Source organism: Hylaeus volcanicus, chromosome 4, assembly GCF_026283585.1.
Source record: "Hylaeus volcanicus isolate JK05 chromosome 4, UHH_iyHylVolc1.0_haploid, whole genome shotgun sequence".
Lineage (NCBI taxonomy): Eukaryota > Metazoa > Arthropoda > Insecta > Hymenoptera > Colletidae > Hylaeus > Hylaeus volcanicus.
In genome coordinates, this window is record NC_071979.1 from 11,448,027 (window position 1) to 11,462,471 (window position 14,445).

At 37.2% G+C, this 14,445-nt stretch overlaps 1 protein-coding gene across 2 annotated transcripts; it reads left to right on the forward strand.

Annotated features, from left to right (window-relative positions):
- Positions 1-82: 82 nt before the first annotated feature.
- Positions 83-9,200, forward strand: LOC128875613 (ATP-dependent DNA helicase Q5-like). 2 transcript variants are annotated; one of them, XM_054121347.1, is made up of 10 exons: positions 83-4,589; positions 5,605-5,729; positions 5,831-5,995; positions 6,065-6,241; positions 6,343-6,522; positions 6,587-6,692; positions 6,765-6,873; positions 6,959-7,186; positions 7,265-7,411; positions 7,633-9,200. In XM_054121347.1, the coding sequence occupies exons 1-10, from the start codon at positions 4,484-4,486 to the stop codon at positions 8,648-8,650; spliced, it is 2,361 nt and encodes a 786-aa protein (XP_053977322.1). In that variant the 5' UTR covers positions 83-4,483; the 3' UTR covers positions 8,651-9,200. The 2 variants fall into 2 exon arrangements, with proteins under 2 accessions (XP_053977322.1, XP_053977323.1); XM_054121348.1 differs by lacking the exon at positions 83-4,589 and having other exon boundaries at positions 5,600-5,729; positions 5,821-5,995.
- Positions 9,201-14,445: the final 5,245 nt, after the last annotated feature.

Genomic DNA, 14,445 nt, shown 5'->3' on the forward strand with positions numbered 1-14,445 from the left:
GTGTTTTAAATATTTCCTGTCAATATGCAAGGAAAGAAAAGGGAAAGGGTAGAGTAATGGGGAGAATAATCACAGGAGTGAAGCATCAGTGGAGGACAGACGAAGATGAGGTACAATCAGAGGGCTTAGTGGGAAGGAAAGCAAGAATTGATAACGAACTTTGGAACATATGGACGGTATAGAACAGAAGGGATATGAAGGGACTGGGTGCAAAAATAAAAGAGCTAATTAAAGAGGAGGATGAAGGAATGCTAGTCATGGGACTGATAGATAGATATAGTTTTTATTCCAGCTTTTAAGCCACGAAATGGACTTAGATTACAATCCACTAAACCATATACACCCTCACTCATATCACCATACTCAATATCTTACATGCTAAACTTAAAATGAATAACCCTTAATCTACATACATCGAATCCTTAAACTACCCTTAACATTAACTTTGGTCTCTTTCTATTTTACATTTTTTCCTTTCCTTCCTCTTCGTCTCAATCTTCCTTACCCACTCTGCTACCCTCTCATCCGCCCTCCCCTCTACCAACGTTTCCTCTTTTAATTCTCCTCTTTCTAACTCCTAGCAGTCCTCTATGAGGTGTTTCAGCGTCCCTTTTTCCAATTTGCACAAACCGCACTTTCTGTCCTCCTATTTCAGCCAATATCTGTTTCCCTCTTCTAAATTCCCACACCTTATCCTAGCTATAAGTTTTTGATTATCTCCCTTTCCTGTTTTATTTAAATACTCTGGCCGTAGTGCTGTTACAATGTATTTATATCTGCTGTTATATGTTGCCTCTCTTATCTTATGGTATTATACTTGTTTTTGCACTTGGATATTTTTGGACTCTTTCACTACATCTCTCTCTCCTTCTCTTAACTCCTCGACTCCCGCTTGACTATATCCGTTTCTTCTCAGGTAATCCGTTCTTTGATATATCTTGTCTCCTCCGCCGATGTCTCCTTTTCCTTCAGCCATTCTTTTAACAGCTCCCTGCCGACTGCATTCCTAATCTTCTCTTCAAATCTTCAAGTTTTATCCCCGTCCTGATTCTATTTTCTTCCTTTTTGTTTCCTCTAGGATCATGTATTTTGGTGTACAGAAATCCAAACCGAGACACCACCTTATATACTTTGTTTGTACCCCTTCTAACTCCGCCCTCTCCCTCCATCCAAAAACCTCCACCCCATATAGCATCACTCCCAACACCAGACTATCAAACATTACAAGCCTTCTTCTAAAATCTCCTTTGAACTTCCGTTCTCCTATTCCCCATACCTGTCTGATTATAACATTCGCCTTCTTTACTCTCTCTTTTACATGCCTGGCCATGTCTTCGTTCCTTTGGAAGTGCACCCCCAAATACACAAACTCTTTCACCGTCTCCAAAACTTTTCCTTTCCACCTTCACACTCGTTCTTTTCCCCTCTCTCACCCCCTTTCTTAAATATCATTACCTTTGAGTTTTCTGTGTTTAGGCTTAACTTTCTTTTATCTAAATATCTTTCTAGTGTTTTCAGCATCTCCTCCAGTTCTTCTGCTCTCTGTGCATTGGGAGGAGACTGGAATGCAAGAATAGGAGAAAACGGTTAGATATACAATGAAGAAAGTAAGGGCTAAACTAAGAGGAAAACTAAGGATAGAGTGAAAAACATAGAGGCAGAACATATTCTACAGTTAACAGAGGGCAGAGGTTGGCAGATAGCAAATGGAAACAAACAGGGAGATGAGGAAGGAGAATGCACGTATACTATAGGTAGCAGAGGGGAAACGGTGATCGAGTATGTGATATTAAATTCAATGGCCTTAGAAGGCACCTAAAGGTTTGAGGTGGTAGACAGAGTGAAGTCAGATCATCATCCCATTGCGATTACGTGTTGGGGGATGGGAAACGGAAAAGAGGAAGGAAGGGAGAAGGAGGACAGGGAAATAGAAATTTGGTGTTGGAAAGAGGAAAATGTGCAGTCGTTTAAAGGTAAGACAGGTAACAGAACATTTGGACAGGAGGGGGTGGAGGAGGGTTGGACGGAATTAAGGAAGGCAATTCGGGAATGTGGAGTAAAGAGAAAGGTGAAGATCACAGAAAGAAAAATACGTTATAAGTTTTGGTGGGATAAGGAGTGCGGAAAAGGCGAAAGGAAACTAAAAAGACTATACAGGAAATGGAAGGCAGGAAAAGTAACAAGGGACGAATATTTGAAAGGAAAAGCTGAATTAAGAACAATTATATGAGGAGAAAGAAAAGAGGAAAAGGGAAAAGGAAATAGAAGAGATCAAAAAGGCAAAAACGGAGGCACAGATGTGGAAGTATATCAACAAAGAGCGGAAAAACAGAGTCACCATAGGAGAGACTATCAGAATGGTGGATTGATTAAAGCATTTTAGCAACTTATTAGGGGGAAGTCAGGAAAAAATAACAGGTTGCAGAAGGGAAAGAATGAGTGAAGTGAAGTGGACGAGGAAAAGAAACTATCACGCGGAGAAATAGAGTATCAGTTACAAAGGCTAATGTAGCGGTATATGGTTTGCAGATGCGCGAGGGTAAAACTGACCGCTTGCAGATGTTAGGTTTTAAGGTAATAAAACCTACCTGGTATTTGCAAGACGGCAAATTATTTTTACATTCTTAAGAAACCGTTTCCGTAAAATGTGTCCTTCTTTACAACTTCTGCCAGCCATATACCGCCAAGGTCTTTCCGACCGCGCGGGTAGTGCGGTCCCGAAATGACCTTATTGCCTACATGTGGCAACCACCTTTGCTAGTCCCGAAAACTCATCGACCATCCCCGCCAAATTAAGGCGGTGACAAATTCCACCCCCGGTATCTTCGGAAAGGTAACGCCTTTCCGAAGAATACTATAAAGGTAGTGGAATTTGCAGAAGGATACAGTCAGTCGCTCGTTGTTTACGGGACTCCGAGCCTAGAAATACTCTTTGCATGATTTACTTTGTAAACATTTTAATTTACATGTTTATTAAAATATATATACAAATATTAAACTCACGCGCAATCATTTTAGTAACCCCAGCTGTTACAGCTATAGAAAGGGAAAGTAGCAGGAGGAGATGGGATTCTTCCGGCGGAGGAATGGAAATACTGCCAGGGTAAAACTAGGGAGAAGTTGATAGATATATTTAGAAAAGTGTGGAGAGGAGAAGGTTTCCCGGCGGATTGGAGAAAAGGGGTGATAGTTCCTATTCACAAGAAAGGAGATGTAGAGGAGACTAAAAACTACAGGGGAGATTAAAGAAGGAAGTGGAGGGAAAGAAGATTTTACCAGAGTCGCAGGCTGGTTTCCGCAAGGACAGAGGAACGATGGACAACATATATGTGCTACAACACATAGCGGAGAGCTAACTGAGAGCAGTTCCATATCTGTGCCTCCGTTAAAGGAACTGCAAAGAAGAGAGGAAAACTATATGCGCTATTTATAGACCTGAAGACAGCGTTTGATAAAGTAGCAAGAGAAGAGCTGTGGAGGGTGATGGAGAGAAGGGGCATACGTAGAGGACTTATAGGAAGGATGAAAGAAATATATGAAGCAACAGAAAATGTAAAGTAGGAGAAGACTAGGAGAAGAAGTATCGGGGAGTTTCAGGACAAAGACAGGAGTAAGACAAGGCTGCCCATTAAGTCCAACGCTGTTCACGATATTTATATCGGATCTGGAGGAGGTATTGAGAAAAGGGCGAGCAGAAGGTATAGTCATAAGAAAGGAAAAGGCTTGGTCGTTGGCATATGCTGATGATATAGTAATGATGGCACAGAGAGCAGAAGAATTGGAGGAGATTCTAAGAACACTAGAAAGATATTTAAATAAAAAAAAAAGTTAAGCCTAAATACAGAAAACTCAAAGGTAATGGTATAAAGCTGGAATAAAAACTACAGGGTGTCCCAAAAATGTTGTTACACCTTGAAAGGGGTGGTTCGGGAGGTGATTTGAAACAACTTTTTCCTTAGCGAAAATGTTGTCCGAAGCTTCGTTAAGGAGATATTAACGGAAAACACTGACCAATCAGAACGCGCGTATACCGTTGGAGCGGCCGCGGTAGCGTATGAGCGCAGCCGCCAAGCGCGTCGTAGGGTACGCTCAACCGGCATACTCGCGCTCTGATTAGTCGAGGTTTTCGCTTAATATCTCCTTACTGATACCTCGGACAACATTTTCGCTAAGGAAAAAGTTGTTTGAAATTAGTGGTTGTCCTGAACCACCCTTTTCAAGGTGTTATAACATCTATCTATCTATTTTAAATATTTCCGCGCGAACTGCGTTTGAAATCGCCGCTTCTGATTGGCCCACGCGATTCAGGCGTTACCAATGAAATTCAAAGCTTGCGCTGTAGTCGTCCAGTCAATCCAGTTGCTCGTGGATCCACGTGGACGTGGATCAAAACATGCGAAATTGAAGTTTTGAAAGTACCTTTTCGAGGATAGTTTTGACTTGATATTACGAACAATTTTAAAGTGTAACAAAGTGCTTAAAAATGAATTATGACATATCTAATCTAACGGGAGTTCTGCGATCTGTGTTTGGTTATGAAAACTTCAAAAATGACGTTCAGAAAGAAGCAACTATCGCGATCAGCACAGGTTAGTAATTCTTTCCTATTAAAAGTTTAACTAACTTTTTTTATCATGAAATTTTCATCGTTAGTCGAAAGCACTTTTTTGCTGTACTTAATTAATACAAGGGCGGATCAAATATAAACGAGACCTTATTTTTAAAATAATTTTATTCAGTGTAAACAAATATCCAAGTACGTATCACTTTTCAACATAATCTCCTGTTTGGAAATGTATTTTCCTCAGTGGATTGGAAGGTTTTTAATCCCAGTATCGTAGAACAAAGAGTGCTGCATTAAGAGCCAATTGCCCACATTAGCCTCCACTGGCGAATCGTCTTGGAATCATTGTCCTGCTAGTGCTTCTGGTCCAAAGAGATGGAAATCGCAAGGCGATAGGTCAGGACTGTAGGGCTGCACTCAAATGAAGTCCATCTCATTTCCTCTAATGTTTTTTGCAAGTTAGAGTTAGACTTCGATCACTTTCAAGTAGGATTCGAATCGTGCGAATGTTCTCCTCCGTAATGCTGTTTCGAGGACGACGATCATGTTCCACATTTTCAACTTGTTTACGTCCTTCCTTGAATTTCTTTGCCAGGCAAACACGTAAGCCCTTAATAGTGTTTGATCCCCAAACTGTGCCATCAATCTTTGCAAACTTTCAACTGGTTTGACATCTTCATGGGTAAGAAATTGAATAATTATGCGTTGCGCAACGAGACATGCACTTGTTACTCTGACATTGTGAATGTTACTGTCAAACTTGTCTGAATTCAACAATGCCTTGCTCTCCCCACTCCTGACATCCTAAACAGTACACTGTAAAAGAAGTCATCCACTCCCTTTAAATTTTCGTGATCAGAAACAAAAGTCTCGTTTATATTTGATGGACCCTCGTAAATTTAACAAAACAGACATTTTTATAAATATTGCACTTCTGCTAAGGATAGCTACCTTTTGCACTTTTTAATATAGTAGTTTATTAAGAAACAAATTTCACTGTCTGATGCAATATAAATGATGCATCTAATATACAATTTTAGGTTCAGAGTATGTGTGCATATCTATGCCTCCTGGGTTCGGTAGAAATCTTTGCTTTCAGTTACCAGTCATTTCACAACAGGGCAAAATCGGTGTAATTTTTTCACCAAAGTTATCTTTGATGAAGGTAAAGATTTTAATAGCTTTAAACTATACATACGCAATGCACTGTGTATTCCTTCGTGTCATAATTTTGTTGTCATTTGTTACATATTCAGATGTTTCCAGAAACATGTAGATTTTTTAAGAGGCAAACACATCAATGCACGTTTATTAAACAAGAGCTTATTCGATAACGAACGGAAAGCAATTTTAAAAGACTTAACATCGGATACTCCTACAATCGTATTGTTGTATTGCTCGCTTGAAATAGTTATGTGTCCATATTTTAAGGTAAACAGTACATTCTAGAAATTTGTACTGTGCCCAAATGCTCCTAATTAACGTAAATGTACATTGCAGAGTCTCATGTTTTCATTAAAAGAACGTAAAGTATTGTCTTATATTGTGTTCGACGAAGCGCATTGTTTAAGCGAATGGGGATATGAATATAAAGCTTCATACAAAAAAATAAGTGTATTACATGGTATATGTATGGGTGTTCCTACAGTTTGGGTGACTACAACCGTTACAGACATGGTAATTACTTAGAAATAGCTAAGAACGAATTACATTTTTACTTGAATTGTTTGTTTTATTTTCTTAAACACTCAACATGTGGTTACTTAACATTTTGTTAGGTGATCGAAGACATTTGCAAACTGTTGACACTGAACGTTCCAAGAATATTTAGAATACCGGTGCAACAAATCAATGTACATCACGATGTATGGTTTGTAGACACACTTTCTAATCCGTTAGAGCATCTTAAAAGTTTTGTGATAGAAGCACTTGGCTTCTTACATTCGTCTACTCATAAGGTAACTCAATTCGTACTTTCATAAGAGTACAAGATATATATTTACAAACATTATCTGTACTCAGATACATACAGGTCTTGCCATTGTTTACTGTAGAGAGGAAGTCACAGCAGAGTTAATAAAAAACAAGTTAAACGCTTTTGGTATACCCACTGTTACATGTCACCACAGTAAGCAAGTTTACTATCTAAATTATTCATTGTTTTTCTATTCTCCAAATATAAATGCATGATTTATTCTAGAACAAAATAATAGCACACGACGTAATGTAGAAAATATGTGGATATCTGGAGAAGCTACTGTTATTACTACTACGTATGATTATGGATTCATTTATAAAAAACCAATTAGGTCGGTATATGATATTCCATAATAAAAGAAACACGTTCTGCTAACGCACAGTTCCAACTGACTTGTAAAATGTTTATTCGATCAGATGCACAGTCTACTGGACAGTACCTAAAAATCTTAGCAAATACTATAGAAAATCTGCGCAAACGTGTACAGAAAACGGCCATACATATTGCAGAATATATTTTAGCATGAAGGAATATTCTTCTGTGAAGTTGTTGATTGAAAAACACGATACAATCGACGATTCGGCGCTTATTAGAAAACAATTATGCGAGTACGACAAGCTAGTCAATTATTGTTTATCGATTAAGTAAGAAATCAATTCTCAAGAATTAATCAATCAGTTTAACTGTTATGTCAACAAAATTACATTTGAAATTACGTACAGATGTCGTCATGCAGTTATTAGCGAATATTTTGGGTATACAACAATGTCTTGCGAAACGAACTGTGATGTTTGCAAAGACAAGGAAATGGTGAATATAAGAACTCTTAAGTTTATTACGTATTCCGAAAATGTAGGAGTTAAATACAGGTAAATTAATTTTTGGAAATAACAAAGGACATTAGACGATCAGATAGTTAAATAATATATTGGTACGAGCATATAAGTTCATCTACATAGAAAGGAATGAAATATTTGTAGCTTAAACTCTTTTATGGTTTATACCAATAAATTGTTCAATTATCCACTACTGTTAATAGCAATGTGTATTATCAATGCAGTGGCAATAGTTTTTTTTTTTGTTATATTAGTTGTGACTCAAACGAGGATGATAAAAAGCAATCGATGGAAATTTTAGAAGATAATTTGAATAAATTCGAAATTTCCTGTAAAAAAGAACCTGCTGCAGACAGGCTCGATGAAAAGGGGATTGTGCAATGTAACGATAACTTGGCAATGAATAAGCAAAAACCGTCGTCCAGCGAAAGTAGTTCAGTAGGCGCGCAATTATTTGTAAAGGACTCTTCACAAACTTCCATGAAGGATACGATAAAATGCGTCAGACGTATTTCAAACGTAATGAATGCGTGTAAATTGAGAACAATGCAGGTGGAGAAGCACACCGTAATCAATGGGGCGATATCGTTCGTACCGCCATCGTGTGGTTCTAAGAATAAGGTTAACAAAAAATCAGCAGAAAGAATAAGTAGCACTCGGGTTTCCAGCGAACGAAAGGAATTGAAAAACGAGTCGAGGACCAATTCTGGAGACGTAAACAGCGTTGGTAGCAAGCAGGAGGTTCGAAAGAGGGATCGAATTTCAGAGAGCATTTCGGGTCGAGAAGAAAGAACGAAACCTGAAAATGGACATGACGATGATAGTATGCGAAAGATCGAGAAGAGGGATCGAATTTCAAAGAGCGATTCTTGCGATGTCATTGTCATCTTCGAGGCGATAGAACAAACGAGAAAACGAAAAAATCGTTCCGTTTCCATGGACACGTATTCCGATGAGTTCAAGTCAAAAAGAAGGAAATTGAGAACCGAAAATAAATCGAGCAGCGCGACACGGATACAGATGGTTAGAGGAACTTCCGATCAGGATAAACGCGTGGAACGCGTCAAGGATAATGCGGATGAGATCGCACCGCGTGGCCAATCGATGGTAGAGCATTTGATGGAGAAATACAAGTTGAACAAAGATTCGATAACGTTGGTTCCGCGTAATGCAGATGAGATCCCGCTGCGTGGCCAATCAACAGTAGAATATTTGATGGAGAAATACAAGTTGAGCAAAGATTCTATAACGTTGGTGCCGCGGAGGAAATAATTGCGGGACAATGCAATTATTGTGAAATTAATAAGAACGTTTATTCGATTATAGTTGCAGTTTTATTTTTTGAACATTTTTAATATTTAATCAATTTGGGCGATGTTAATGTGAGACAATCGAATGTACAGGGTGTCCCAAAAATGTTGTAACACCTTGAAAGAGGTGATTCAGGAGGTGATTTGAAACAACTTTTTCCTTAGCGGAAATATTGTCCGAGGCGAGAGTTGGAACGCTCGCGGTAGGCGTAGACAGCGCGCTAGGCGAATGCGCTCATACGCTACCGGCATCCTTGCGCTCTGATTGGTCGGAGGTTTTCCGTTAATATCTCCTCAACGAAGTCTCGGACAACATTTTCGCTAAGGAAAAAGTTGTTTCAAATTACCTCCCAAACCACCTCATTCAAGGTGTTACAACCTTTTTGGGACACCCTGTATGTTGTACTGGTGTGCGTACGTCGTTTTTTATTAAAAATTCTACAAATAAATTACTTTGCAATAATATAATTTTGGAAAATTGTGAAATTAATAAGAACGTTTATTCGATTATAGTTACAGTTTTATTTTTTGAACATTCATTTCCTAGCGTCGAATTCTAATTTTTAATCAATTTGAACGAAGTTAATGCGAGACAATCGAATGTACAGTCAGTGTAATAAGTATTCGTACAGAACCAATTCAAAATAAAACTTTATGTATTTATTTTATTAATAAATTTTAGGGGAAGAAATAATTTACCAACATTCCTACATATTTTTAGAGTGGAATTTGCGTAAACTAAAGTTTTAAATTAACTCTTAATGTTAGCCTCTTATTTGGTTTCTTATTAATTTTATTTTAAATTGGTTCGTGTACGAATACTTCTTACACTGACTGTATGTTGCGCTGGTGTTCATAAATCGTTTTTTATTAAAAATTCTACAAATAAATTACTTTGCAATAATATAATTTTGGAAAACAGTATTTTACATGTGTAAATGACAAATTTGAAGAGAATAAAAAAAGTGTATTATTTGGTATTTTGGATGAATTCGAACGTGCCCATGCCTGATCCGAACATTATGTCATCCGAACGCTGCATCATCCCTGTAAATATCACATTATGTCCCATGAACTTAAAGTTTTTCGTAATATGTTTAAGGAACGCCAAACCATATTTTTGCAGCTATGTACTTGGATTCTAAAATGTGTTAGGTTTTGTATACTGTTTGATCACTAACCTATTGAATCAGTGTATACAAGGATATCGGAATCAATATGTTCAAAGTAAGTTAGTCAGCCTTGTTTCTTACATTTATTATTCTTAAAATATATGGAGTTTTTTAAGTTTTTAGACATAGACAGAATATTAAACAAGGAATTCAATTCCAAGGTACATATATGTATCGAATATGAAAATAACAAAATAAACTTAGCTTTTGATACTCACAGGCATCGTAACATAAACTTAAAGTATCTTAAGTTTTTGAAAAACTCATCACGCAGAAAAACACACCTTTCTCATTCCGCTAAGACACCGGAAGCGGGGAGCTCGCGTAGGCGACCATCTCATTCCCATACATTAATTATACATATTTTTAAGTGTACAAATCATAATCTTAAAATCATAATTTTAAAACTGTAATTTTACACGTAACTGCTATATCTTTTTGAACGGTCTTTATTATTTCCAATTAAAGTGTTACAAAAATATGTATTTGAATATATATTTTAAAAGAAAAATATAGTAACTGAAATTAATTCTAAAGTTGTGCGAAAGAGCGTCGATGTATGCTGAAGTAGTCTAAGAGCTGTAAGGTTTTCGATTATAGATATATTTATTCGTAATACTTTCAGAACGCGTCCAACTCGTTCCGTGGTTTTCGCGAGACTCTCGTGCTCTAATCCACACGTTCGGTAACATGGGTCAGGTCACGTGACTTTCGAATTCTCGAGAATCTTACAGAGCTAACTACGAAAAACACGAATGATAAGGTGCAGCTTTGTATCTAAAAACACTCCTTACTACTGTGCGCTCACAACAAGTTGGCGAGGCAAACTCATTTTCTTTCTCACTCTGACCCTCTCTCCTGCTACCGTGCGCTACGTACAAACGACGACAGCGAACATATCGAGACAGAGTGAAACAGAATGACGACTGTATGTACAACATCGGCGTAACTTACTAATCAAAGTGCCGACTATTAAGTTTAAGGGTGTTTATATTAACATACAGTCCTCGACACATAATCCTATCAGGGCCGGCGTGACCTGTTGCGGGGTCGGGTTCAAAAATTTGGTAGGGCCTGGATTCACATTCAAATTCTACATTTAAATTTTACAACACGGAATCATTTATTTACAAATGCTATTACATACCTTTTATAAGATCAATATTAAATAATAATACTTTGATGATTTTTGTCACTCCTTTAAACTGAATCATCGCTAATAAAAAAATATCTTGCATCTGTTAATGGTATCATCATTCCGTAAAATGTTAATGAACATTTTCGTAGACCGCGGGGCCTCCCAAAATACGGGGCCGGGTTCCGGCGAACACGCTGAACCTGCCTTGCGCCGGCCCTGATTCCTATAAACACTTATAAAGATAACGAAAACTCGAGAATGATTAAGAAAAGAAGACTGAAGCCAACAGCATCACTGTGTTGCGGCAATGTTGATGTTTATAATGTATGATTATACTTTAATTCAATATCTCTTTTAATATTCCTTTAAGTTGGCACTGCCTACATGGTTTTCTTTTGTTTTCTTTTTCAAACTACGGGCTCCGTACGCTTATTGCGCAGTATAATGTTCTACACATGTGCTCATGCGGTGTGTTTTCTAATGTAAAAATAAATGTACCCGAGAACAACAAAACGTTGCGTATTTCACGAACCACCAACAGGCAATAGATAGAACGTATAAATTGTATCTTTTTCTAGTTGACACTACAGGGTGTCCCAAAAATGTTTGTAACAATTTGAAAGAGGTGGTTCGGAAAGTGATTTGAAACAACTTTTTCCTTAGCGAAAATGTTGTCCGAGGCTTTGTTGAGGAGATATTAACAGAAAACCTCGACCAATCAGAGCGCGCGTATACCGGTGGAGCGCTCACAGTAGCGTAGGCTACGCGCTAGGCGGCCACGCTCCCCGACCAATCAGAGCGCGAGTATGCCAATGGAGCGCGCTCTGATTGGTCAGTGTTTTGCGTTAATATCTTCTCAACGAAACCCGCACAACATTTTCGCTAAGGAAAAAGTTTTTAGGATGTTACGGGGATGAATAAATCGTATAGACGAAATGTAACAATAACAAGAGTAAACTTTATTATATAGTCACGCGATGTTCCGATATCGACCTCTCATCATAGACTGCTGTGTCGAACTCCGACCCGTTGCTCCTCAAGGAGCAACCAGGAAGGGGAGGAAAAACTCTCCTCATTAGTGGTCAGCGGCTTTGTAATACCGCTGTCCAAACATTGCATACCCTGGCTATGATGAAGTCAATGCCAAACGCCGCCGCGCCATCGACTTTGTTCATACAAAGTATGTCGCAGTTCTTAGACCTATGGCGCGCAGTCCGCTACAAGTTGTTTCAAATCACCTCCCGAACCACCCCTTTCAAGCTGTTAGAACATTTTTGGGACACCCTGTATAATGGAAAGTCACGCCGGTGCTGTTAAATCAATTCATCTCACTCTGTCCCGATCATTGAGCTCTATCCTAAGTGGAGTGTGAATTGCGAGAGAGAAGCCGGTCCGAGAGAGATGCAAGATGAGTGGTTACGGTGGTACTATCCTATAGCAAATTTATGTGTGGACGGAGAACAGACTCCTCTTTGTTTGAATTTCGCGGCACTCTAGGAATTATTTACAGATTAATTATGTACAGATTTGAATTTTATTTCCTTTTTATTTATATATAAAACGATAGAAACATTAATAATAATGACATAATAATGAAATAGTATACATAATTTACATACCATAATTTAGATCATACAAATATACATATACAATTTGGTATAGAGCTAAATTTTATTATTTGCCACAATTCAATTTATATTGTATTTATCCAATTTTATGCGGAAAAGAATCTGAAAGTAACTCACTCGACGATGCTTAGACATTACAAATAAATTTGCTATAGGATAATACCGGAATCACCCATTCTGCATTTCTTTCGGACCTCCGTCGCCTCTACTTCTTCCTACAGGAGTATGTCACACTCCAGTTAGGATAGAGCTCAATGTGTTAAATCAATTCATTTCACTTTGTCCCTGGAAGCATGGGCGGGCGTACAAACACGTTAATTTTTAATAAAAATAAAACCTTTGAGTGCAGCCCTGAAATTTTATGTAGTTATACTTTTTAACTGTAGAAATCGCGCAAAATTAATGCCAGAAGTCTAGGTCGGGGCTTAAACGTTGCCAGAAGTCGATAAAGTTGTACAAAAATTGTTTAAATTTTAATGACATGGTGCAGTTCTGGCGGATACGTTTTCATATTATTTATTACTTAAAAAACCTGGATAACAATTGCCAGAGGACAGAATGGTGGCTAAGTACATGAAAAATGATAATATCGCCATAAGTTGATAAACCGGAAAGCAATTCTTTAAAATATAAATAATAAGGTGCAGTTCTGGCAGTGTGTTTTTTATACTATTTATACTATTAATTAACTACATATGCAATGGCAGAAGGCTAAGGCGAGGCAAATGCATAGAAAAAAGACAATAAAAATTTATCATTCGTGATTTTCGTAGCCAGCTCTCCGTCTAAAGCAGGCCTGGCCACCAACTCAAATAGTTTCACGGGCCACTTCGATGACGCGTAACGATACAGCGGGCTGCACTTTAGGTAAACATACAAGTTAAAAAATAACATTAACATTAGGTTAAAAAATATAATACATGTATATACAAAATACCGCTCGACGTCATTGTTTCACTCTCCTCTATTACTAAGAGCAAAAATGTGTGGATTGTTTCTTTATTCATTTATTACATAACTGTATACAAATTACAAATGAACATTACTGATGGTTGCCTATTGAAACCGATTCATTCAGTAACATTTGACGTTCGTAGATAACAGATATAGAACTGGAGTTCGTAATCGCACTTGCGCATTATAGCAATGACACACGCAAATTTTTATTTATTCAATATTTTTTGCATATATACAACGAGAAACAAGAGTTTCGATAGAAATTCAAAATCACCCGGGGCAAAATGGGACGACACTGTATAAATGTTGGACATTGAGACAAAAAATAACATTCAAATTTTAAAACCTAAATACATTTAAATGAATCTTTAAACCTTTGACAATTATGTTTCATAATATTATTACGTTTTGCTTCACTATTTACCTCATGGCATCTGAAATTAGTTACGTTGATCTATTTATCTTTTCTTTAAGTTACATTATAATTCTTGTATTATATGACTTTACCAAAAAAACGTGTGCAATATCTAGTGTTGGTATTGTAATAATTCTAAAATAAACAGAAAGATGATTTAAATGTACAACAGAACTTTGTTACATTTGATTGTAGAAGTTATAAATGTTTTATTCAATTATAATAAAATAATTTTTTGGAAAAAAACTTTAACCGACTTCAAAAAAGGTACAGTGAAAAGTATGAAATAATTTCTAGTTAATGTATATGAATACGCACTAGCTCTAGATATAATTGCTTAAAAGTATGGGAAAATGCAGTAAAAAGTGTGAAATAATTTCTATTTAAACTGCATTGTTAGTCACCATCGTTTGATGAATTTGGTTAAATTATTAAATACATCATATT

Coding starts and splice junctions, on each gene's coding strand:
- LOC128875613 (XM_054121347.1), top strand. CDS start 4,484: ATGAATTATGACATATCTAATCTAACGGGAGTTCTGCGATCTGTGTTT. Junction 5,996..6,064: donor TTATGTGTCCATATTTTAAG/GTAAACAGTACA, acceptor TGTACATTGCAG/AGTCTCATGTTTTCATTAAA. Junction 6,874..6,958: donor ATTTATAAAAAACCAATTAG/GTCGGTATATGA, acceptor TTATTCGATCAG/ATGCACAGTCTACTGGACAG.